This window comes from Mytilus galloprovincialis, chromosome 2, assembly GCF_965363235.1.
Source record: "Mytilus galloprovincialis chromosome 2, xbMytGall1.hap1.1, whole genome shotgun sequence".
Lineage (NCBI taxonomy): Eukaryota > Metazoa > Mollusca > Bivalvia > Mytilida > Mytilidae > Mytilus > Mytilus galloprovincialis.
Window position 1 is genome coordinate 59,868,999 of NC_134839.1, and position 27,955 is coordinate 59,896,953.

The window sequence follows — 27,955 nt, forward strand, 5'->3', positions numbered from 1 at the left end:
AATCGCAATAATAAATGCACGCAATAATTTCTGAATTTACAGTAAACTATCTGATATGAATACACAACATTAAATCTGAAAAGTTGTTATAGATTAAAAAACACCATTTTACATGATTAAATTTCAATATATGTTATTATTAACACAGAAAATTACAGACATATTTTGATTTTCTAAAGATAAATTGAATAAATGCACTTTATAATTGTTTAAATGAAAAATCTCAAATAAAAGATGAAAATGTGATTGCAGTGGTGTAAATAGTTTTATGTAATGGAAGTTTTGATGTCCTTTTATGTCTCTACACCTGTTGAAACTGTTTATGTTTTTTCTTTTGATAATATGAGGTTTTAATGATTAAATCTAAAAAGAAAAAAATCTCAAACCCATCATCTTTCTAGATCAAATTTGATTTCAATATCTCTAATCTAGGAAAATTCTAATGTCCTGCACCAATAAATGAAAAAAAGTCAGAAACAAAAATTGCACCATTTTAAACTTGAAGCAATGAAGTATGAAAGCAGAAAAAATATTTGCATATCAATAATTAAGTAAGGTTTAAGGTTTCTTAACTCTCATATAGTTTGCAACAAAAACACAATGCATTTTATTTCAAGGAACAAAATATAAGAAATTAAAAATGATTTAGAAGATAAATTATCAAAAACCAAATTAAGTTCTCTTCATGCTGCATTTCACGTCAAACGATTACACAAATAAATGTTATTGCACTTTGAAGCTAACAAAATGATTGATAAAGATGAGCACTTTTAAAAAGCAAAAAGCATGTCTAATATCGACACAGTCAAAAAAGTCTCGTCTGGTAGATTAGTCTTCATCTTCACTAAGGTATGGGTTGCTAATTAATCTGATAATGGTTTTCATCATTGCTGCTGCCACAAGTGAGGCATAGGGTTGCCATTCTTTGTTCCTTGTTCCATCGCTGTAGTCTGCTATGCCTCGGATGAACAGGAAACTATCCTTTCTATTACCAACAATGGATTCTAAGACTTGATCAAACTCGGCATCAAAACAGGTGATGTTATATTTATGAGCAAAGTCAAGTCTAGTGGAATCATATTTGGTGACTGGTCTTCCAGAACCAATAACACCGTAATGAACGTTAGGAACGCCTTCTCTAATGCTCTCTCCATCTTCTGGTTTTAAGGGATGTTGTACCTCTATCAAATCGTCTTCTCCAATGTTCATGTATAACCTATCGCTTTCTTTTGGTGGTCTATTAAAATCTGCCTCCTGATTATGTAGAAGATCTAAGCCTTCGTAAATATATTTTTCCCAAGGTGCCTTATCTGGTTTTCTCTGAGCCCTATCTCGCAGTTTTTCGACAACATTTTGAAGAGTGAAATCCCTAGGAGCAAATGTACGAAGTTTATACGTCAAGTTATCTTCTTTATCTCTAAATATTTTGTCACAGTGATAGTACACGTAGCCTTTGTCATTACACTGTGACATAACAATATCTCCAAGACGTACATGTTTGTAATAATCTGTGTAATGGGGAACTCCTCCAGAAACGCCCACTACAAACACATGCTCTATATTTTGGAATGATCCTAAAAAAAAGTTATTTTAGCTAATTAGTGGATAGAACATACCAGTTTATTTTAAAGGACTTAAAATCTTATTTCAGAACTGCACTGGATTAGCATTCTTCAAATTGAAATCTTCCAATATAAATACAGTAATTTACATTCTCCTTTTCATAAATTCTATAACACATTTTCACATGCCCTCTTCGTACATGATAAACATTACAGTAACTTATCAAATAAACTTGCATTGGTATTTCCTGTTGAAATCATTTACTTTCTGCTAATCTAATACCATTGTGTTTTTTCTGATAAGAGGATATCTCTGCTGCACATTGATTATTAACATACTAACATCATGTATGTGTTGAATTGAGATACTTGCTGTTCTCATTTAATTTATTTACTAACATTGTATAACTATTTCCTGCTTAGATGAGGCCTGTGCTGCCTAATGTTAATACGTTTAATAACAGTGTTTTGTAATTTCCCAATGAGATGATCCCTGGGCGGCTCTATGGTTGTGGTCATCCTATAATTTTTTTTTTTGATCTTGTGATATGAGCACTGTGTCGCTCTATTGTCATTTCTTGATTACCTGCTTGTGGTAATTTCTGATGTATATTGTGCTGCCACATGGTAACCAACTTATACCCTGCTGCTGTAGCATATTGATGAGTATTGTGTTGTAAGAATGAATAGATCTATATTGCTATGCTAACTTACCTAACAACCTTGTGGTTGTGTTTCCTAATGAGATCTGTGCTGCCCTATGGTTACTTACATAATAACCTTGTGGTTGTGTTTCCTAATGAGATCTGTGCTGCCCTATGGTAAATTACCTAATAACCTTGTGGTTGTGTTTCCTGGTGAGATCTGTGCTGCCCTATAGTTACTTACATAATAACCTTGTGGTTGTGTTTCCTGATGAGATCTATGCTGCCCTATGGTAACTTGCGATGAGATATGTGCTGCTCTATGGTAACTTACCTAATAGCCTGATGGTTGTGTTTCCTGATGAGATCTGTGCTGGCCTATGGTTACTTACCTAATAACCTTGTGGTTGTGTTTCCTGATGAGATATGTGCTGGCCTATGGTAACTTACCTAATAACCTTGTGGCTGTGTTTCCTGATGAGATCTGTGCTGCCCTATGGTAACTTACCTAATAACCTTGTGCTTGTGTTTCCTGATGAGATCTGTGCTGCCCTATGGTAACTTACCTAACAATCTTGTGCTTGTGTTTCCTGAAGAGGTATGTACCTAATAGCCTGATGGTTGTGTTTCCTGATGAGATATGTGCTGCCCTATGGTAACTTACCTAATAACCTTGTGGTTGTGTTTCCTGATGAGATCTGTGCTGGCCTATGGTAACTTACCTAATAACCTTGTGGTTGTGTTTCCTGATGAGAAATGTGCTGCCCTATGGCAACTTACCTAATAACCTTGTGGTTGTGTTTCCTGATGAGATCTGTGCTGGCCTATGGTTACTTACCTAATAACCTTGTGGTTGTGTTTCCTGATGAGATCTGTGCTGCCCTATGGTAACTTACCTAATAACCTTGTGCTTGTGTTTCCTGATGAGATCTGTGCTGCCCTATGGTAACTTACCTAACAATCTTGTGCTTGTGTTTCCTGAAGAGGTATGTGCTGCCCTATGGCAACTTACCTAATAGCCTGATGGTTGTGTTTCCTGATGAGATATGTGCTGCCCTATGGTAACTTACCTAATAACCTTGTGGTTGTGTTTCCTGATGAGATCTGTGCTGGCCTATGGTAACTTACCTAATAACCTTGTGGTTGTGTTTCCTGATGAGATATGTGCTGCCCTATGGTAACTTACCTAATAACCTTGTGGCTGTGTTTCCCAATGAGATCTGTGCTGCCCTATGGTAACTTACCTAATAACCTTGTGGTTGTGTTTCCTGATGAGATCTGTGCTGCCCTATGGTAACTTACCTAATAGCCTGATGGTTGTGTTTCCTGATGAGATGATCCCTGGGCGGCTCTATGGTTGTGGTCATCCTATAATTTTTTTTTTTGATCTTGTGATATGAGCACTGTGTCGCTCTATTGTCATTTCTTGATTACCTGCTTGTGGTAATTTCTGATGTATATTGTGCTGCCACATGGTAACCAACTTATACCCTGCTGCTGTAGCATATTGATGAGTATTGTGTTGTAAGAATGAATAGATCTATATTGCTATGCTAACTTACCTAACAACCTTGTGGTTGTGTTTCCTAATGAGATCTGTGCTGCCCTATGGTTACTTACATAATAACCTTGTGGTTGTGTTTCCTAATGAGATCTGTGCTGCCCTATGGTAAATTACCTAATAACCTTGTGGTTGTGTTTCCTGGTGAGATCTGTGCTGCCCTATAGTTACTTACATAATAACCTTGTGGTTGTGTTTCCTGATGAGATCTATGCTGCCCTATGGTAACTTACGATGAGATATGTGCTGCTCTATGGTTACTTACCTAATAGCCTGATGGTTGTGTTTCCTGATGAGATCTGTGCTGGCCTATGGTTACTTACCTAATAACCTTGTGGTTGTGTTTCCTGATGAGATATGTGCTGGCCTATGGTAACTTACCTAATAACCTTGTGGCTGTGTTTCCTGATGAGATCTGTGCTGCCCTATGGTAACTTACCTAATAACCTTGTGCTTGTGTTTCCTGATGAGATCTGTGCTGGCCTATGGTAACTTACCTAACAATCTTGTGCTTGTGTTTTCTGAAGAGGTATGTACCTAATAGCCTGATGGTTGTGTTTCCTGATGAGATATGTGCTGCCCTATGGTAACTTACCTAATAACCTTGTGGTTGTGTTTCCTGATGAGATCTGTGCTGGCCTATGGTAACTTACCTAATAACCTTGTGGTTGTGTTTCCTGATGAGATCTGTGCTGGCCTATGGTTACTTACCTAATAACCTTGTGGTTGTGTTTCCTGATGAAATCTGTGCTGCCCTATGGTAACTTACCTAATAACCTTGTGCTTGTGTTTCCTGATGAGATCTGTGCTGCCCTATGGTAACTTACCTAACAATCTTGTGCTTGTGTTTCCTGAAGAGGTATGTGCTGCCCTATGGCAACTTACCTAATAGCCTGATGGTTGTGTTTCCTGATGAGATATGTGCTGCCCTATGGTAACTTACCTAATAACCTTGTGGTTGTGTTTCCTGATGAGATCTGTGCTGGCCTATGGTAACTTACCTTATAACCTTGTGGTTGTGTTTCCTGATGAGATATGTGCTGCCCTATGGTAACTTACCTAATAACCTTGTGGCTGTGTTTCCTGATGAGATCTGTGCTGCCCTATGGTAACTTACCTAATAACCTTGTGGTTGTGTTTCCTGATGAGATCTGTGCTGCCCTATGGTATCCTATTTGAGGTAATTTTGTTGAGACTACTTTGTGTTCTCCAATATACCCAATAGTGTATACATTGGATTCACCTTAAATAAAGTAAATTACAAAATTATGAACTTAAAATGTTTGGCCAACTGATGAAAACTGCACAAACAATATCCTAAATTAATTTCACATACAAAATGAGTTTTTTTGTCTTCTATATTTCCCCATAGTTAATTGAAACTAGAACTGTGAGTACACTAAGGTTGACTTCCTGTAAAACTATTACCCCAATATTCCAATACTGAAGGAAACAAGAATGTGTCCCTAGTACACGGATGTCCAATCCCTACTATCATTTTCTATGTTCAGTGGAGTGTGAAAATTGGGTAAAACTATAATTTGGCATTAAAATCAGAAAGATCATATCAACAGGAACATGTGTACTAAGTTTCAAGTTGATTGGGCTTCAACTTCCTCAAAAATTACCTTGACAGAAACTTTAACCTGAAGCAAGACAGACAGATGAACAGACGGACAAATGAAAGAACGAACAGACTAGAAAACATAATGCCAATAAATAGGGCATAAAAAGTGATTATCTCCCTTTTGAAATGTATTTTTTCTTCATGCACATCCTCCACTGGTGATGTGTAAATTTTCATAGATAACAATCCTGTTAGAAGACGTACCTACAAGTAATGGACAGATTCAGTGATTCCTCAATAGCATCCCCCAAAATAAAAACATTTGTTTTTGCTCAGGTTAAAATACACTTTTTGAATGTTATAGATCCATTGTGGGCCACAATTTGTGGCAATATATAAATTCAACCACTAATGTCACAATCTATGTTGATATCAAAGTATGTTTTGGGGTTTTTTTTGACAGCTACAAGATATGTTCACTAGTGAAATTTGTGGAGAAGCAAGAAACAGTGCATTCAGGATAAATGCACATGGTTTAATAGGAACTATGTTTTTAATCCTCTTTATACTTTTGTTTTCAAACAAAATCATTTTCATGCATATTAGTAGTTGTCTTTTCAGTTGAGATGAATTAATAACTGTGTTTTCCAGTGATATTTTAACTGTGAAAGTATTGCATAATTTGCCAGTTAACAGAAATAAACTACCTTCAGTTTTAAATTTAACAAAAGTAGTTTTTTGTTCCATCATTGCATCTACTGCAAGTTTTTCTGAATAATTTGCTGTAATTATGGCAATTGTTGGCTGTTGATTGGCTGCTATGGTTGGCATCTGTTTTACATGTTGCACCTCTAAAACAGAAAACAAAATTCAAATTTAAACAACTTTTTGAACCATTCATCATTATTTTACCCTTCTATAAACCTTCTGTAAAAAGCATTACATACTATGGAGTGGTGATTAAATACTCAACATTAACAAAGACAGAATGAACTCTGTCATAACTATAAAACAAATTCTTACATTTCAAACTATCCATTTGGTGTTAATCATTGGGGGGATTAATAATGTTTAATTTCAAATCAGATTTTTTTTTCTCACTTTCATAACAAAAAAGAAAGATGCTCATACAGAACAGTGTCTTAAGAATTTACATGGAACAAAAATTATGATTGTGTAAGGTAAAAACAAAACAATATTTTCTTGTAAAGAGAGAAGTTAATATGTTAAGGCTCTATTTGGCTTAGAATTTGAGGTATTACCTGATTTTGGTGTACTGTGGATTCATTTATTTTCGTGGGTATCAATTTTCGTGGATAGAGAAAAAAAGGCATTTCGTGGTATACGTAAATTCGTGGATCGCTGATTACAACAACAAAAAATTAGATACGTAATTCGTGGATTTCTTTTTGATTTATGAGATCATATAACCTCCTTGGTTTGATCAATAATAAAACAAAACAAAAAAGAAGGAATTCATCGAAAAAGTTTTGAATTGTCAAAATCCTCGCTTAGTCATTCTAGCTTAAAGTATTCATTGATATCTTCGATTACAATAATGGACAGAGACAACTAATTATTTGTTTGTTTTACAATTAATAAATTCTTGTCTGAATTCTATAAGGCATTCAAAACTTTATGATTGAAAGCTCATTTCCCTAATCACGATATAATAAACAGTGATATAAGTATAAGGTGTGAAAATAAATGTTCCTGTCATAAACAATATTACCTACGGGCAATATCCCCGTACTTAATCCTATTGATTTTTAATCACTGGTAAACCAAACTATGACACGGTAATTAACAACTTGCAGTTATTTTCCATGAACAGTTTTAATCAATTTCAAAAAGTAAATTATCACTGATATTCGATATATTTATTATAAATTTAATCAAAATACTTGTATCTTCTTTCAATAAAAAACACGTGTTATGTTACAATGTTTATCGCTAATCAACACTATACTAGAACTGCATAACATAACCGGAAATAAACATCCGACTCCATACACATTTCTCGGGATTATTCTTCGTTGAATTCTTAAATTCGTGGTTCGCTGTGACCCACGAAACCCACGAAAATTGGTATACCACGAATAAAAATGAATCCACAGTAAATGTTAATTGAGAAGTAAAAATTGCAAGATCTTTGTAATATTATAATCATATTTATAGATATTTCATGTCAAATGATATTTTTATATTCAATAATGGCAGAATTTGGAAAAATATGTAACTGTAAGACAAAAGCAATATTTTGTGACTGTCATTCTATATATCTTATTTCCATCTCTGATGATTTTTCACAACAAAAAATTTTTTTACATAACATCCAATTGCAAATATAGGGCAATTGTAGACATGAGTTTTATTATAATGCTCAGTGCACTGTAAAGGAATCTAACCTGTTTTGTCGTCATGTAATACATGTCGGACAACTTTCTTTCCATCTTCCATTTCAGCAATAAGTTCTTTTTGTTTTAGTTCTCCTAACTGTAGGGTAACCATAGCTGGATCAGCATTTGTTATTCTGAGTTAAATAAAAGAACAGAGTTTAAAAATTACTTCTACAACCTTGTACACTGTCAAGATCTTGCATGTTAATATATGTTATTCAGGATATTTCCTATGAAGACTGAATAACAATTAAATTATACTAAGAGTGTTCTATATATGTTTTTGTTCATAGGGGACATGGCTTCCTTTCCATTGCCACGGTAACCAATTAAATTGCATATTAATATAAAAAAAGAAGATGTGGTATGATTGCCAATGAGACAACTCTCAACAAGAGACCAAAATGACATAGAAATTATCAACTATAGGTCACTGTACGGCCTACAACAATAGGCAAATCCCATACGGCATATAAAAGGCCCAAAATGACAATGTAAAACAATTTGAACGAGAAAACTAATGGCCTTATTCATGTACAAAAAATGAACAAAAAATAAATATGTAACACATAAACAAACAACAACCACTGAATTACAGGCTCCTAACTTGAGACAGGAACATACATAGAGAATGCCGTGGGGTTAAACATGTTAGCAGGATCCCAACCCTCCCCTAACCTGGAACAGTGGTATAACAGCCTGTATGTTTCACTACATAAAATTGAGAAAGGAAATGGTGAATATGTCAAAGCGACAACCACCCGATCATAGAGCAAACAACAGCCGAAGGCAACCAATGGGTCTTCAATGTAGCGAGAATTCCCGCACCCGTAGGTGTCCTTCAGCTGGCCCCTAAAATATGCATAATAGTACAGTGATAATGGACGTCATACTAAACTCCGAATTATACACAAGAAACTAAAATTTAAAATCATACAAGACTAACAAAGGCCAGAGGCTCCTGACTTGGGACAGGCGCAAAATTGCGGCGGGGTTAAACATGTTTATGAGATCTCAACCCTCCCCCTATACCTCTAGCCAATGTAGAAAAGTAAAAGAATAACAATACGCACATTAAAATTCAGTTCAAGAGAAGTCCGAGTCTGATGTCAAAAGATGTAACAAAAGAAAATAAATAAAATGACAATAATACATAAATAACAACAGACTACTAGCAGTTAACTGACATGCCAGCTCCAGACCTCAATTAAACTGATTGAAAGATTATGTCTTCATCATGTGAATATCAGTATAGATTTTAGTGGAATTTCTATAGTGAACACTGTGTTTAAAGCATACTTAAATAAATCACTAAACTCAATTATTAAACATCAAACTGGCGGTCATCAACAGTATTTTTTATCTTATTTTAGAAAGACAACACCTATATGCTTGATGTATGAAGTAAACTTATCATGTAAAAGAAGACAGCAGACCATGTTCCAAATTATCCGTAAAAACAAGAATGTGCCCATAGTACACGGATGCCCCACCCGCACAATCATTTTCTGTTCTGTGGACCATGAAATGCACAGTCAGAAAACACAGTGCCTCTAGATGGGGCATACAAAGAATATATTTTTTTTTATATCTTTAATTTCTTCACTTCTAACAATCAAATTGAAGAGGAGCTGGTTGACACAGAGATATGTCTGTCCTTAATGCATTATTAATAGAATAATGCAAATGATTAAATTAATATTGCAATATGTTTACATGCAAACTATGCAAACATTCAAAAAGAAAATATATAGAAATAAAATATGCAAATATAAATACAATTGCATACCAAATAACACCTTCCACTACTTGTTCCCCTTAAACTGACAAAAATCACAAACTTTACCTTAAAACTTACAAAAAGTGAGAAAAAAAATGAATATCAAATATAATTGACCTACAACTAGTGGTTCACCTTATGCACCTAGGCCTAATCTCACATTGATACATTGTTGACACCTCTGCCAGAAACAGCATACTTAAGTTTAGCTTTTTCTACTGTACTTTGCAATGGGGACATAAAAATGAACTACATTGTTACCTGATTAAATCCTCTACCTCCAACACATTAGGATAAGCTGATTCAAGTATTTGTAACAGTTTCTCCCTCAATTTCTCTTCTTCAGATCTCTTGTCTTCCTTGTTTATACCTACAAATAATTAATATTCAATCGTATTTTATTATTAATTTACTCTGCTTCATAACACTGCACTTGCACAGTAAGTGTGTACAGCTTGAACTTGACCTGCAAAACTTTTCTTATTTTCAGAAACAACCCATAACTGTTTTTGTCTCGTTTCTAGAAGTTAAAGAATGAAATTTATTCAGCACAACCCTACCCTTTTAATCTGCAAAAATTATTGACGAAACATACTGTTCTGATTATCATTTTATACAATGAGTGTATATAGAAAATCACTGTATAAAGTTGTTTGTTTTTTTGGGGTTGTTTTTTTCCATTTCAGATAAATTTATTGTTTGATTTTGAAATCTTTAAAATCAAATTTAGGAACTAAATTCATTGTTTAAAACATTTTTGCAACTGATAATAATTGGAGATTATCTCAAGTGGTAACTGAAATAACACTTATCAAATTGTGATGTTAACATTCATTTTTTAAATCTTATAAAATTGTTAATGTGAATCTACAGTTTTAAAATCCAGATCTAGAACTATAAATTAGTTTTTTCTGACTCATTCTTCAGTGCAAAAAGATCTTTCTTTAAATTATTTATGAGTGTCTCATAAGATTTAACCTGGCTGTACCAAAGACTAGCAAAATACCTGAGGACTAAAACATGTGCAGCTGTTTATAATACATTAAGTGTTTCTATGTCTAGCTTTATTCAATATCTATAAACATAGTTGATATAGATGACAATCAGAAAAGGATTGCTCATAATAAAAACAAAAAAATATTTTGGTTTGCAACAGAACTCTCATTTCACAATACAAAAAAACTTTTAAACCAAACTACCTAAATATTCAGTTGGGATTTGTTTTGAAGATTGTTGGAGGTGACATACATTTGCTATCAAGGTATTGGAACAAAGATTCATGCTTATATACATTGAAGTGGCTTCTTATCCCATATTATACAACCTACATAGTTCTGGTATAAATGTTCTACCAAGTTCTCTTATGATTTCAGAAATTTAATGTTAACCAACTTATTTTCAGATATTTTTTGGGTTTTCACCCTATTTCACTGCATTCTATTTTTGGAACTTCTTACTTTGCTTATGTACATGAATGCATATTAAAATGATCTGTCATATTTGCAACATTTAATGAAATAGTCACATTAAATTTCTACTACATGTAATGAAAAAATTTGAAAGTATCATAAATAAATCAGTTGCAAAAGTATGCTGGTTTACAGTAATTTCATATAAAATATTTAAATCACATTTTGTCCTATTCCGAGTCATTTATGTTTCTAAAAACCTAGGGATTCAAAAATGCATTCAAAATATTTAAATCATGCTCAACTAACATATTAAAAACAGGTAGCACACAAGACTGGTTAATACAAAATCATTCAAAACCGTGGAGTTTATTTAAAAGTTGAGACTATGTTCTGAATAAAATATAAACAGAATCATTAAAATTTAAAATTATTAATGGGAAACAGAATTATAGATTTGGATAATTAAATATTCAATGAATGGGAAAAGGGAGGATACCTGTTTGCATATGTATATATTTTATATAAAAAAAAAATATCCAGGACTTCCTAAATACACTATCATACCTTAAAACATTCTCATTTCAACATATATCATCAATATTACTTGTTTATTACACACATATCATGTGAAAGTTAACATATTATCAAACCATACATGTAATCATATTCATAATTATGCAAAATTCTGGTCACAATTTTTTCTCAAATCAAGTGTTAACTGCTTTCTTTAACTTTAGAAAAAAAAATAGATCATTATCTGCTTCAAATTCGGTGGCAAATGTTTCAAGCATTTAAAAATAACATACAGTTGTTTTACAATAGCTGACTTTCACATGACTTTTGTTGATTAAAATACTGTCAAGAAAAAGAGCATTTACTGTGAACTTCAAATATTTTCACTAAACAATCATGCATCATATCCTTGTTTTTAATATTTCACACAGTGATATAAAGCAACTCAATACTTGTCCGTGGTTGTGTTATGTGCAATTTATTGGGAGAAGCCCGACCATCAACGTGGAGTATTATAATACAAATCATGCATGCTTTCACAAACAATGTTAAACAAACTTAATGTTATTGAAGTTCACACACTTTTTCCTGCCATCAAAAACTAAAGTTACAGTTTAAACATATTAGGTCGCAATCTCCACAACTACAACACTCATTCTGTCACCATGGCAACCAAATACTTACCAAAATATTGTTCAGCATCAGAAGGTCCTAACAGTGAATTATAAATAAGTTATCAGCATTACCTATACATGTATTGTGCACCCAAACTAGATTTAAATGAGGAGACATGGCTATCAAAATTTTATATCAACTTAGTTAGCAGAGCTTTAGAAACACATCACTACTTAAAGAAGCATACTTTTTTTAAATAAGATTATAAACTGCAGGAGCAATTCATCCATTCTATTATTTATGAAAGGTTTACAATTTTATGCTTTAAAAAGTCTCTTATGAAACTTCCAATGACTTTGCAAATTTAATCCAATATGCAATATATCATATATTATAGGGTAATTGCATGAATATTGGGGAATATTGTCCCGAGTAGAATTTTATATTGCACGAGCTTGCGAGTGCAATATATGTTCTACAAGGGACAATATTCCCCAATATTCATGCAATAACCCTTTTATTGTATAGCAATATAATATTTGAAAGTAAAAATTGGTTTAAACTAAGATTTTGTCATTGATGACGTCATGAATTTTGAAGATTTATTGCACTAGTGCAATAATAGAATTTACTAGTGCACTAGTGCAATAATAGAATTTATTGCACGCTAACTTTTGGTTACTTTTTGTTGGAAATATTATATTACTATACAATAAATATATATGTAAATGATTCATAATGATCCAAGAATACTATATGATGATTCATTCTCGGGCTAGTTTGATCAATATTTGCTTCAAAGGTACACATTAAATTCAAACATGCAACAATAACAGCATAACTGTTAGCCACTGTGCATGAAGGCTTTTATCTATTCTGCTGCAACAATAACAGCATAACTGTTAGCCACTGTGCATGAAGTATTTTATCTATTCTGCTGCAACAATAACAGCATAACTGTTAGCCACTGTGCATGAAGTATTTTATCTAATTTGCAGCAACAATAGTAGAATACAGTTAACTCTCGTTGTCTCGAACTCGGCTGACTCGAAATTTCGGACGAGTCAAAGTTTTCACGTGGTCCTGAAATTTATTCCATACAAAAGTATGTAATTCGACTCCTGATGAGTCGAAATTGGACGAGTCGAATTTTCGGTTGAGTCAAACTTAATTTACGGTCCCAAGATTAACAAAAGCATTCAAAATTCATTTTTTATCTCGAACTAATACACATATGTCAAAACATGATCTCCGGGATTTAAATGGATTGAAGAGTTAATCTAACAATACACTAGGGTTCTCACTAAGGCGAGTCCATGAGTCCTGGACTCATCAAAATCTGTCTGGACTCACCATTTTCAAAACTGGTGAGTCCACAGATGCATCAAAATTGAAATATTTTGTACAAACTGAACACAGTTAAACACAAATATCATCATTTTAACAAAAGTTTAAAAGTGATCTGAATTTAATGTCATTTCATTGCTCTGTTAGGAAATGGAGACTAAAATATTACATTATATTGCAACAAAATATTTTCTTCTTTCTGTTGGACTCATCATGGTTAAAAATGACGAGTCCCTGGACTCGCCTTCAAAAATCCTTAACGAGAACCCTGTACACAGGTAATTAAATTTCTGGTCACTGACCACTGTATTGATTTATGACATGCTATTTCCATGAGTGTTTACCTAAGATTATCTTTTATGGAATTTTTATTTATATAAATAATTAGTGAAACATTGTTAATGTTCATGAAAAAGTATTTTAAAATGTTTACAAAACAATTAATTTGTGATTTACACTAATGAGCTTGGGTGTGTATAAAGTGAGGATTATTGCTTCCGTTGATGATCACCTAAAACTACTCAAACGGCGTCCTTAATATTCTTATATTTTCTTTTGAAAAGAAAGAGTGAGATAAAACAAAATGAATAGAAATCAAAATTTTCTTAAATCTCTTGTATCCGAGAATAAACAATTTTGTCAGCTATAACAGACCTGAATAACAAAACTATCGATTGGAAATTACTCTCTTGGAAAAGCCATAGGATTTTTTTTAAATTGAAACAATAGAATAAGTAAAAATAATGTCATTATAATAATAAAAGACTGTGACATACAAATACATTGATCTGATACTAGAATATCAATCCCCTTGCCATATTCACCCGGATTTATTTTAGCTTTACCAAGCTAAGCAAGAGTTGTGTCCCTTAGATTGTCAAACTTCTGGTGTTCGTTTGAGTCGAACTATGTGTATCTCGAAATATTTCTCTGGTCCGGCTGACTTCGACATAAAGAGAGTCGACTGTATATACACTTTACATGAAGTATTTTATCTATTCTGCTATCTATATATATATAGCTGTATAGACTCCTAATTTGAAGATTATCAAGGACTCAATGTGTAAATAAGACATCTTGCTATGACAACCTAACTTTATAATTGTGTCAATAAAATAACATGTGTACACTGTCCTTTCAGGCTAAGAATGCATTCATTCATATAATTTCTGGAATATAATTTTGTTCAGGGATTTAAAAGACATGCAAAAAACATGAAAGCCATGGCTTCAATTGGATAATATAGGCACTTTTTTTTAAATGGTAACATTCTGCATAAAGCACACTTTCATGATCAAACATTTCCAACAATGAAATGTAATGTAAAACAACAAAGTGTCACATCTGAAATTTAATTACATGTCCATGGAAGTTTCTGTTTTTAATGTCATGCAACTGAATGCGGATTTATGAATGGATAAAAATTATCACAAGCATGCTAAACTGTATCTGCAGTGCTAAGTTATAAAAGTATGTGAAAGGCTAGAAATGTGAAAATCAAAATAAATATATATCAATCTTCCTTTCTTGTTTACCCAGGCAGTATAATTACATTATTTTCATGTTAAAAGTTTCTTCTGATATGAGTGAACATTTTTAGCTTGCTTAATTTTACTGCAAAACAGAGTTCAGAGAACATGACTGTGTGCATATTAAAAGTAATGTTAACAAATATTTTTAAAGATATCTAATGACTTGTTTTTAAGTGGCAGTCAAAACTTCCAGCCCTTTATTGCAGTCAATAGCTACATTGCAGGATCCCGGACCTACACCTACATTTTGGATTATTGTCAATGATTGAAATTTGTTTAAATCTTGAAAATGCATTTATGTTTGGCATTGGATGTATACTAACAGTGTTTGATAAACCACATTGCTTATTTTATAACAAAAGTAATGAAAAAATGTTTACTACAGAGATATGTAAACCAACATATAAGAAATGTAATAGAAACTGAGAAAGACAACGACATGTAAAGTATATACAATATGAAATACAAAGGGGGATTTGAACTGAGTACTGCAGATACAACATTGACACATACCTATCATATCGGGAGATATTCCCTCCCCTGATAAAACCAATACACAGTTAAATGTTTATACTACAATTTTCAACTTTTCTATTTCTGTACACTTTAGGGATGACATCAAAAGTTCAATGTAGGATAAACAAGAATGTGTCCATAGTACACAGATGCCCCACTTGCACTATCATTTTCTATGTTCAGTGGACTGTTAAATTGGGATTAAAAGTCTTATTTGGCATTTAAATACATTAGAAATATCATATCATAAGGAACATGTGTACTAAGTTGTTTGGACTTCAACTTCATCAAACACTATCTTGACCAAAAACTTTAACCTGAAGCAGGACAGACAGACAAACAAATGAATGCAAAGACCAGAAAACATAATGCCCCCCTATATTCACACCTAATTCATATAGTCTTTTCACCCCCCCCCCCCACTTCTTAACTTAATTTGGGATAAATTGATTGACCAATAGGGATACATGTAAAATCAATGTCAATTAAACAAAACTTTAAGCAATTTTAATCCCACCCACCCACAAACTAAGTTTTTTTTATCCTATTTTTTTATCCTATTTTTTTATCCTACATTGATCTTTTGATCTCAATCCTTAATGTCATAAGTAAATAAGTATACAACAAAATATTATTGATCCTGCTTATAAATTAAGATCAGCACTTATAGAAATCAATTAGTAAGAATAATATATAATTTTTGTCTTTAATATTGACCATGTTTCTGCTGGAGTTGTCAAAACAAGAAACATAATTCAGTGTTAAACATAATAATTAAAATACTGAAAGTTAATTGGCCTTTTCCCTAAAATAGATAAATTTAATAAAAATGTCAGCCTCAACAAACCTGGACTCATTGGTGCTTCCTCGTCATCAAGCAGACGGATCTCCAAATCAACATTCTTAGCTAACTTATATTCAGGCTTTTTCATCTGCTTCATACATTTCTTAATAAAACCAACATAATCTGAAAAATAAAAATAAGTACAAAACTCATTTCATTTAACCAATTTGCTTTTATTGTCTTCCTTGACTTTGGTTTTCTACAGTGACTAGTTCAATTTTCTGACCAATCGAACAGCTTGGTTTTACAAAACAAATTGCAAATTGGTCAGAATTTTGAAGAAGTTGCAATAGGTGGAGAGTCAAGTCACAGTAATTGGTATAAAGTAAATCATAGTAATGCTACACATCTTTCATCTTCTTGTCCTTATTCAATTATGACTAAAATAAGTAACTAGATAGCCCCTGAACTGAAATCTGTCCTTTCTTTTTTCTAAAAATTATAAATCCATACCAGTAGTATTATTTCTCATAAAGATCAAATGTTAATATTAACATTTATTTTGAATATATGCCACTTTACTTTATTTCACATCGGTTCCTAAACACACCATCCCATGCAGATTGTATAGAGCAAACTCATTACTGAGTGAAAATATAGTTGTAAATTTCTATATACATTTGGTCACTGGTGGAGAAATGTCTCATTAGCAATCACACCATATCTCCTTATTTTTATAAAACAACTGTCTCAAAATGTTATCTAAACTCGTTACTTCCAAAACTACATTGGATTTAGCATGATTTAAATTAATTACAAAAACACACTTTTTAAGCACAAAAAAAATCAGTGATCCAATGGATGATTAGTAAATTTTAAGAGATATCAAAACTGTCTATACAAACCCCTTGGGAAATTCTGTGGTCTAACAAGTTCTTTAAAGAATTCATAGGCTGTAGTAACTTGTTCTAAATAATCAGTTCCATCAACATACCAAAACTTCAATCGTCTGCTCTCCTGGAAAAAAAACCAATTTTGTCAATTCTGTAATAACAAAATGCTTGATACTCCAAAAAAAAAGTATGCCTGCCATTTTTAAGTAAATAAAAAGAGAAATGTTGAATTCCATGTTTTGGCATGGGAAACCCCCAAAAATCACTTAAGATTCAAAATTAAAATACACAAAAAATGAAATAGCAGGTGCACAGGTTAGACAAATGACATGTGCAGGGTTCATGGAATTCAGTCAAGTCTTTATAAGGAGTCAAGTAGAAAACATAAAATGTGACATAACATGTAGCTTCTGGTCTGAAGATGAGATAAACTATTTCTGTATGTTGCTTCAGATTTGCTGGAAGGAACAAAATCATCTCTATCCACTTGGCTCATGTAAATTTTGTTATGTACTAATTACGTACCCAATGCTGACTAAAAATTTTGGGAATCAGTGCACACTGAATTTCTCCACTGAATTTCTCCTGATTTAAACCACTAACAACTGATCATAGCTCACAATCATCTTTTCACTTGGCAACAATATCTGATGTTCAGAAATTACAAGCCAAACCAGTCAATACATAAAAATGCCTACTGTTGCAAAGATTGCCAAAGACACAAATACCAAAAGGAAAAAAAATAAAATATTTATACAAACCACATGTTTTTTTCCTGTTTTCTGATCAACTAAGAAACAGTTAAATCCTATCTGTAACTGAGGTCTTCCATAGGAATCTAAATCTCCTTCAAATATAATTGATAAAATATATCAAAATCTAAATCATAAATCATTTGTACATATATATAAAATTGAGAATGGGAATGGGGAATGTGTCAAAGAGACAACAACCCGATCATAGAACAGACAACAGCAGAAGGTCACCAACAGGTCTTCAATGTAGCGAGAAATTCCCGCACCCGGGGGTGTCCTTCAGCTGGCCCCTAAACAAATAAATATACTAGTTCAGTGATAATGAAGGCCAAACTCCAAATTCTACACAAGAAACTAAAATTAAAAATAAAATAAAATATGTTCGTTTAAATAATAATTTTCAAATAATTTGTAGTTCAGTTGCATATACATTATTTAAATGTGATGTTTCTTTAATACATGTAAATGTTAATTCTTAATAGGAGCTATATTCATGATATTCATTTGAAAAAAATGATTTATTTGCTTTCTATTTACAGTTTGCCAATCTAGACAAATGCCAAACAAACAAAATAGGGTATAAATATCTTATTAAATGTATTGCATTTGTGTTTATCACTGAATCCTCTTTAAAATTCAGACAAATATTTTATATTACCCAGTATTGCCCAGTATTACCCACTAAAACCCATTAAAACCCGGGTTTTCCCAGTATTTCCCACTGGGCTGGGCAATACTCATAAAACCCGGGTTTTTGCCAACCCTGGTCCAGCACGATATGAATTCTTTGATAAATGTCTCTCACTGACTTGTAACTGGGCTATAAAGTATCTTTGTTTTGATTGAGCACTGTTCAACTCACAATGTTGCTCCCATAATAGACTCAATGTAAAAAAAATCCTATATACCTACCCTATTTTTGGCAGCATGTAACAATAATCGCACATACTTTTTTGTTTTGCAAAATCTTACAAAAATTGCAATGAATTTTGAGGGAATCAACAATCATTAATGATAATCTTCACTTAATTACTTACAAACCTAGTTATGAAATCTGCTGGACAAAAGATCTATTTAACAGAACTTTTAGTCATTTAGTATTCAATATACTAAAGATGTTCAAGATGACAGAACTAAACAAAAATTGTTAAATCAAACATTTAAAAAAAAATGGTATCAGATACAATTATGGCCAACTACATGTACACATGGTTCTCACTAGGAATTTTTCATGGTGAGTCCTGGGACTCATCACTTTTAGAAATGGTGAGTCCCAAAAGATTTTGATGAGTCCAGGATGCATGTATTTTTTTTTGTGTCATAATATAATGAAATATGACGAAATACAACTGGAACGATGCATGTTGGGTTGGTAGTTTTTATTAAATTAATAAAAATTATGCCCTCTTAATAGTTATTGCTCAAAATATATACATGTAATAGACTTCTTTCTGGGTCTATCATATTCTTGATGTTGGGCCACATTGAAAAAAATGTCGGTTTGTCAAAGCCAGAGTTCCATAAAAAAAGATCAGGGCAATAGGTAGGGTTTTAGTTTGTTTTTTTTAATATGAATGGACTATTTCATAATAAACTCAGTTAAAGAACTTGTCTGGTCATTTTTAGTTACCAAAATTTATTAAAAATACAAAAAAAAAAATAACTTTACAAATTAACCCCTTCCCCTCTACACCCTTTTCCCAATTAAATAAGTGTAGATTGAATTATATACACCAAGTTTAACTACTTTCATGGCACTACCATATCAGCTGTTTATTTTAAATGTCTATAAATATCCAGACAGAGTTGTCTGTTACTTAGGTGTTTCCCCAAGTATTTTTCCCGCCTAAAATGATCATGTGACATGTTTTGTCAACAAAAGAAAACATTTGGTGAAGGAATTCATTTAATTTCTGGATTTTTCTGCTTTTAATAATTTAGTTTGGATTTATATTCATTCCATTTAAGGTACAGTCAAGCATTTGTATTTAAAAAATAGTTTGCAAACAATTTTTACTTTTCAATTTGACAAATGTCTCATGATCGCCGTTCATTGGCTTGTTCAACCATGCAGACAATGTAAATTATGTAAATTATAAATCTATCAGCTGTCAAAAATATTGATCTACGCATCACATCGATGTTTTGACATCGACTTCCGGTTTAGTTTCTTGTCAAAACAACGGCTCAAAACAATGTCATATTATAAATCTTCTAGGCAAAATGATGTTTCTGAGACTCGGGATACAATCAGGACGCGTCCCAGGGACTCACGGGTTTAAAAAATGACGCGTCCAGCTGGATTCCCATGCGTCCAGGACACTAAAGTTTAGCGTCTTAACGAGAACCCTCAGGGGTCACCACACTTCAAAATTATAGGGAGAAGTCACTTCTCCCTGGCAGCCAAACAGGGAGAAGTGAAGACCCAACAGGGAGACTTCAGAGAGAAGTGAAGGCCCAACAGGGAGCCTTCAGGGAAAATCAACAGATCGCATTTATACTTTTTATGAATAAAATTTTCTAAGAATCTATACCTTTTTGCTACTTTTCTAATCATTTGTGATTGACAATTGCTAAGGAAGTACATTTTGTAAGTCCTTGTCTTGCCATGCTTGTAGTCTGAAATACTTTTTTATTTACATGTGTACCTATGCAAATTGTCACAAAATATCATGACATAAGGACCATAAGTTAATGGCATAAGAGCTATGTTTATTCTGGTAGGTCTAAATGAATTGAAGATTTGACATGGATCAAATTATGCTGCATTTCAAAGACTTTAAAATTAAACCAAGTCCAAGAACCTTTTAAAACAAAAATAATAATCAATTAAGAAAAGTTAAAATATGGTTTCAATGTCTTTCATAGCTAAGATCATGATTCAAAAATGTATTTGTTCTTAAACTTAAAATAATATTTTATTAGAATTCAGAGAGAAAACTGTTTGACGTGTTGAAAACGTAAAGTAAAACTGTTTATTTCAAATCGTGTATATGTAATCGCACATGTTTGCAGTATTTTCATGGAAATGCCGATTTCCAAAATCAAGTTGCCGTTAGAAATGTATGTAATTGATTCTAAAACACTTCACGAGTGTTTAATATGACTAAATCACAAAAAGTAACATCGGAAGTCGTATTTTTCATAACCGGAATTGAATTGGTACTTGTAAATTAAAAACAAATACGGTGCGATCCGCGTCAAAAATTTTTACTTTATATTTTTCAAAATATACGACTTTGGAAGTAAATATTGCCGTTCCTAATCAAATTCATGAGCAGATATTCATTGAAATACTGTTTAAGGACCTTTAGCTGAAACAAAGCACATGTATCAGTCTGTTAAACAAAATCCTGAACAAAAAAAACGACTGCGTTTTGTAGTTTATAATCGTTGTGCTGGTTCCCAGCAGTGTACTAAACTACGTACGAAGTAAAAATACAAGCAGATACCAGTTGATAATATTCCGTTTTTGAAAAGAAATCTAAAAATTTTCATGGGACATCACATATTGTCAGTAAAATATATAAGAAAATCAAAATTAATAGTGCATATCAATATGGATTAGGTAAACGATGAGAGTTGAAAAGATGAAATGGCGCCATCTACAATTTTCAATAACAAAGATGGCGGACAATAAACAATCATAAAAAAATCGAGATTTTTCTTTTTTCTTGCTTATAGTTCACCCGGGCAAGCAATTTTTATGTTGAAGTATGATACTATCACGGAGAAATCAGTTCTGAATTTGAGGAAAACATGCTTTGTATTTCAATACCTCTTGGTCGTTTACGTTTGAATCGAGAATTTCTCAAAAACCATGAGGCGACATTGGGGAATTTTACTGAAAATCGCGGGCGACATAAACTTCTCCCTGGAGCTTCTCTAGAGCGAAGTGGGGAGACATAGAGCGACTTTGTCGCTCACTTCGCCTGGTGTGGTGACCCCTGACCCTGTGTACATACAATGATATATATTTTAATTTAAGTGACAAGTTAAATAGATAATCAGGAAGAGGGAATATGTTCTGAATGCAAATTTAATCCCTGCTTTGAGCCAAGCCATTTTTTCAAAATGCTTGTTCACAAGGTGACATATGTCACCAGACTCAAGACAGTCTTTTTCTTACTCCTATATCTCAAATGGTCAAAAGAGATGTATCAAATACCAATTTTTAAGTCATTGAAAATTTCCATTTAAGGAAGTGTAGTGTAAAACAATGGTCACTACACAGGATTACAAGATACAAATTTTATTAAGTTCTGTCTCTTATGCCTCTATTGACAGTGAATTGTCAGTGTCCCTTTAGTGAAAACCATACAAATGTCACAATGTACACAAAAAGGTAAGGAGTGTACTCATATTTTTGTCTATGTAGTATGTATACCACATACCTTGAGCCTTTTTATTCACTACAAATCCTTTATTTATACCATCTCCAACATGCTCTGCTGCAGATGTGTCAAGTTCTTCTTTACGTTTCTTTTCAATCCTTATATGTGTAGTTTTGCCCTTCTTTGTTGGGGTCATTACAATCTCTGAAAGATTGACATTATATACATAATATACAGTCTTCACGCTGAGTGGTAGCCCAGGCTGGTAAAATTGCTCTTTGGCCTGTAAAAATCAGACCTACAGGCCAACAGAATCTAACTAAAAATTTTCAAAAATTGAGATGCGGGCCTAAAGATTTAGCAGTTCAGCGTGAAGACTGAATATATATATACAGTTATGATTTTAAATCTTAAAATAATGTACATAACTAAGTTTTCGCCTTAGGACATCAGAACAGCTTGAGATACTTTAAAGCTATATATTTTTAAACATCATATAGACATGTACTTTAAACATCCCTTCCATTTTTCTACATATTTAGCTACAAAGTGCTGTTGAAAATTCCTCTTTTGTTAGAAGGCTATTAGAAATTGCATTATAGAACACTGAATTTAAAATCGTTTCTACAAATATTGATACTTAAAATGTAGGTACAGCTTGTAAATAAACATTGTATTAAATAAATCATCTACTGTTCATTATAAACAATTTCTTAAATTCATTTTATCAATATACATGTAGATACAATACATGTTTGAACACAACTGTTTAACTTTTAGAAATAACAATATGAATACTGGAAACCTTTGGTTTTCTATATTAGATTACATCATGTACATGGAGAACAAAGCATTATAAAATTAGCTTAAAATACCTTCTTGAACTTGATCATCCATCTTTCTTCTATAAGTTCTGTACATGTAAAACAAGCAAAAAACAGAATTAAAACATTTACATTGCACATTGTTTGTTTTTGTCTATTATCCTTTGAATGTACATGTAGCTGTTAATGTTGTTGCTTACAGTTGTATCATAAGAGAATAAATGCAAGTGTTTAACAGCATTTCCTTTCTTTGAAAGTGATTTGCCAGTAAAATGTATATTTGTAGCTCTATCACTTATCATGTGGTCAGAATTTCTATATGAATATGTTTGCCTTTTTCATTCTTAAAACATTTGATCTTTTCCAGTCTTCACAATTAAACACAAGCCTACTGATCAGTCAGGTAAACATTGTGTGTCCATGGGACCTTTGCAATATTCCCAAAATGAAGCATCTACTGCCTTCAGTTACATGTATTAATTTAAATAAATTTACAAGACTGATATTTTAAGCTAGTTCATCTAACAAATAGAAAGTCAATAGGTTTTTCACAAAGACTGCTTTCCCAGTCCACAACAGGACTATATTAAGGTATATAGCATTTTTTTTTATCTGAGACAAGTGCCTGTGGCTGTTTTGCATAAGAGTAAAGATTTATGTCTATACACTAATTCGGAGTTGTTTTTTAGGAATAAAATAAATCTGTTGACCCAAAATCAATGCAAATAAATAACCTCCTCCAACAATAGGATCTTGCTGTGATGGAATATCATTTTATGCATTTCGAGGCATAGAAAATATATTTGCAAGTCATCTCATGTAAACTTGGTTAGTGTGCAAAAGAATATGATTTGAAATCATAAAGGAGCTGTTTTTGACAAATTTTATCGGACCAATCCTGGAATCTGGGCCTCTTCGCCCTTGTACTTGTTAGCCTCGAGTCTAATCACCCTGATTTTTATTTATTTTATTTTTGTACATGTCTAGTTGAATACTTATTTGTACAGAGAATATTTAAGTTTGTTGAAAAATTCACCAAATATTTGGATTGCTGCAACCAAATACTTATTATCCTGTCATTTGTATTAATTCTAGCACGTCAATTTATGCAATATAATGATATAATAAATGAACTTATAAATCCTTTTCATGTTTTACAGGTGGAACATAAAATTGAGAATGGAAATGGGGAATGTGTCAAAGAGACAACAAAATAATAATAACAAAAGTATAAATATTATTAAAATATACTTGAAATGTCTGAAATTTCATTTAACTTGAGGTATATTGTCCAAGGCTTACCTCACATTTATTTTAACAGACAACTGCCTCATATAGGAAATTTTAAAACCAAACGCTTGTCTCCATATCAAATTGTGTTCACGTTGACTGCCTTGCAAGCAGCAAGTTCTGTTTTCCCTCAGGATGCTCAGATATAGCCCTGATTTTTCGGGATCAATGTTTCTAATTTATTTGTCTTTTGTTCATTGATTGCCCTTCTGTATTCTGTTAGTGTTGCATTCATTTTGTAATCTAGTAATTTTGTCATGAACTTGATCATGAGTTTAAAAATAACAGCAGCCACAGACTTAACTATGTGAATTCCATTTTTGCTTTATCATGCACATTGGTCTTTTGGTGTTGTCCCTAGAAACTTAAGTCTTACACTTAATTTATACATTTTGCTTTGAGACCAAAATATTGTCAAAAAATTATTAAAACAAAACTTGCATTTTCAGATTATGAAAGGGTCTTTGGAAATACCTAGAATGCATGATTTTGCATCATTTGTTCTATAGCTTCTTGGGCCTTCAGCATGTTCAGTGGCTTCAGAAAGCCTTCAAAAAAAAATTTGCATCGCTCGGCGACATATGTTTGCCAATACTTTTAAAAGAGGATAGTTCCAACCAAACTTTAATACTATATAAAATTGAGAATGGAAATGGGGAATGTGCCAAAGAGACAACAACCTGACCATAGAAAAAAAACAACAGCAGAAGGTCACCAACAGGTCTTCAATGTAGCGAGAAATTCCCGCACCCGGAGGCGTCCTTCAGCTGGCCCCTAAACAAATATATACTAGTCCAGTGATAATGAACGCCATACTAATTTCCAAATTGTACACAAGAAACTAAAATTAAAATAATACAAGACTAACAAAGGCCAGAGGCTCCTGACTTGGGACAGGCGCAAAAATGCGGCGGGGTTAAACATGTTTGTGAGATCTCAACCCTCCCCCTATACCTCTAACAATTGTTTATCAAAACATCAAATAAAATGATGTTTTTTATTATAAATCCATCAAAGAAAATTATTACAACAATCAGTGAGTATTAAAAATGTATTTGTACATTTGACGTTCCAAAACACGCCAATCAATTTTAAATATTTCCATATGTTTTCATGATTTTTTTCTATATAAATATCTGAATAAGGTTTAATAAACTTTAACATGTTTAACATGTTTAACCCTTTCAAAGCTACACAAAAGAAATAGAATAATGGCTGCTGCATTTTTTTTTTTTGTGTTCATTCATTAGAACAGTATATTCCTTTTCAGACTGCTGTATCTTTTTTTATTATAAGAGATACAGAGACAGTCATTGCATGAAAATTTCAGTAAAATTTTTATCAGGTTATCTGCATTTTCAGGTAATTAACAGGTAAAGGGTGTAATTCATTACATTTATGTTGAATTTTGAAAAAACTACTTTTAGTCTTAATTTATTTTGTTGTTTTATCTGCCATATAATATAGAATACACCAGTTGCTCAATTCTGTAGCGTATTGCAATATACACACCGTATTATATAATCATGTCACAAATAATTGGCTTCGTCCTGAAAATTTTCAGTCAACCTCCGTTTTCCCCCCTTTTTCTACATCTTGTAATGATCGATCAAATCATATTTCCCACTTGAATTAAATGTAATACACACATTGAGATAAGGCCAAATAAAAATATATGTGTGGTTCCAGTAACCCTACCGTCCCTAATTTTTCGGCTTAAAAATAGCCTACCCTAAAGATTTTATTGTCATTTTTCATTAAGCACTGTTAAAGTCAGAATGTTGCTCCCATAGACTCAATGTAAAAAAAAAACATAAAATAAAAAAAAATCCTTACCTGCCTACCCTAACTTTTTTTCAGATGTAACTGGAACCATACATACTTTTTTATTTGGCCTAACAAGACACCTTCTAACTAATCCTCGTTGTCAGTTTCGCCATAGAAATGCTGAAATATTTCCATATTTACAGCTTTGTTTCCGATTTCCGCCATTTGCATTTGTCAAAATATTTGTTTTTATTTTCCTTCTACTGCATTATTTTACTATAAAAATTGCCGGGATTTCAAGCGCAAATGAGACCTTGTATATCCTCGATTCATACGAGGAAAAATTAGAGAGGACCCAAATGAAAACTAAAAGGTTTAAGAGTCCTGATGAAAAATCTGTTGTCATCGTGGCATATGCCGGGAATAGCCGTGGATGACGTACGTCATCGTGGCATATGCTGTGTATAGCGTTGAAAGGGTTAATACCCTTTAAATAAATTTTTTTAATAACAGTCAGGACAGTAGGGTGAAAGGATTCTATCTGTCTATGGGTCAAAGAACCCAGGGAAATTATGTAATCAAAAAAATGACTGGATATCCCAATAGACCACTTTGGAGTTCATCCGTCACTGGAAAAAAACTGTCAATTATGCACGCCTTTATGACGTCATTTACTAGATAGAGGGGATCGCCTGTATCCCTGCATTATTAACGTTCATTAAGCCAGGGATCGTCATTGTGCAGGATTAACTAGAAATAGTTTCTGTTTGGTAAATACTTAATCAAAATTCCCTAATAACAGCAGTGCTGATTGTCAATTATGAGAATCTTATTTAAGTGCAATATAGTATTATCATGATTATAGTGTTCCAACCACTCGCTCAACATTGGAACCATTGTGACCATGTCCCATAATGCACAAATGATGTTCACTAAAACAAATCCGGGTCCATTCGCCCTGATTCACGTTAATTTGAAGATGAATATTTTATCAAAACATTTGATTTTTATTAATAATCCATCAAAAGATAAGTATCACAATATAAACCAGTGATCCGAATTACTTTGTCATTGAACAATTAATGATCCTAAACAAGCCATAAACTTTCGAATATTTCCTGTTTCCATAAATTTCAAGAATATTTCACAGAAATATCTGAATAAGTTTATTCAAATTCAATGCCCTGAATATTAATATTTTTAGTAGGGCGAACAGACTCTATAGGCAAACGAATGTAGGGCAAACGGTCCCGATACCCACTAAAACCAGAGTTTTGGACGGAAATGCATCGAACTCGAAAGTAGTCTATTCTACTGCAATACACCTTATCGCTAATCCCTGCTTGCAATTTTGACAACAATCACTTTTCCATTGTGGGTCAGATATTTTGTTATACAAATAGTGATAATGTGTATAGCCAATAACCCTGAAAGTACATGTATACATAGTGCCGTCACGTAAAATTGGCACCATGTTTATAGAAGTGTAGACAGGTCAAGAATATTATATCATTTCTGTAAGAACATATACTTGCAAATTTGAAAAGTCCTTCATTTTGGTAACATAATTAAATGAATAAACCCCAGCACGAAAGAAATACAGAGTAACATCATGCATGCAATAATTATATAATATTGACCAAGGCCGATGGGTAGCTGTGAAAGTCAGAAGTTATGACATTTACCGGCGAACTACACTTTTGCAACTATATTATCAATCGGTGCAATATGATTTAAAAGATGTTTTTAAATGCAATAAGTGTAATTAGGACTAGCTGATTCATCAAAGAAACATTTACATACTCTCGAATCAACAAGGTGCGACTTCCAAAATTTTTACACACCTGTACACTGCGCATG

General features: G+C 32.7%; 1 protein-coding gene across 4 annotated transcripts; it reads right to left on the reverse strand.

Moving 5' to 3' along the window:
• Positions 1–46: 46 nt before the first annotated feature.
• On the reverse strand, positions 47–27,955 carry LOC143064006 (uncharacterized). Of its 4 annotated transcripts, none has more exons than XM_076236494.1 (13): positions 27,899–27,955; positions 23,090–23,127; positions 22,275–22,418; positions 17,887–17,972; positions 17,138–17,249; positions 16,296–16,415; positions 15,446–15,472; positions 12,123–12,149; positions 9,775–9,883; positions 7,743–7,867; positions 6,042–6,185; positions 4,885–5,010; positions 47–1,574 (listed from the first exon to the last, which is right to left on the reverse strand). In XM_076236494.1, the coding sequence occupies exons 1-13, from the start codon at positions 27,952–27,954 to the stop codon at positions 829–831; spliced, it is 1,860 nt and encodes a 619-aa protein (XP_076092609.1). In that variant the 5' UTR covers position 27,955; the 3' UTR covers positions 47–828. The 4 variants fall into 4 exon arrangements, with proteins under 4 accessions (XP_076092609.1, XP_076092613.1, XP_076092610.1 ...); XM_076236498.1 differs by lacking the exon at positions 27,899–27,955 and adding an exon at positions 27,781–27,881; XM_076236495.1 differs by lacking the exon at positions 15,446–15,472.

Excerpts from the sequence above, each read along its gene's own strand:
- LOC143064006 (XM_076236494.1), bottom strand. The coding sequence starts at position 27,954 with ATGCGCAGTGTACAGGTGTGTAAAAATTTTGGAAGTCGCACCTTGTTG. Across the intron at positions 22,419-23,089 it reads GGATGATCAAGTTCAAGAAG|AGATTGTAATGACCCCAACA; the intron begins GTATTTTAAGCT and ends TCAATCTTTCAG. Across the intron at positions 12,150-15,445 it reads AATATCTCCCGATATGATAG|GACCTTCTGATGCTGAACAA; the intron begins GTATGTGTCAAT and ends ATTCACTGTTAG.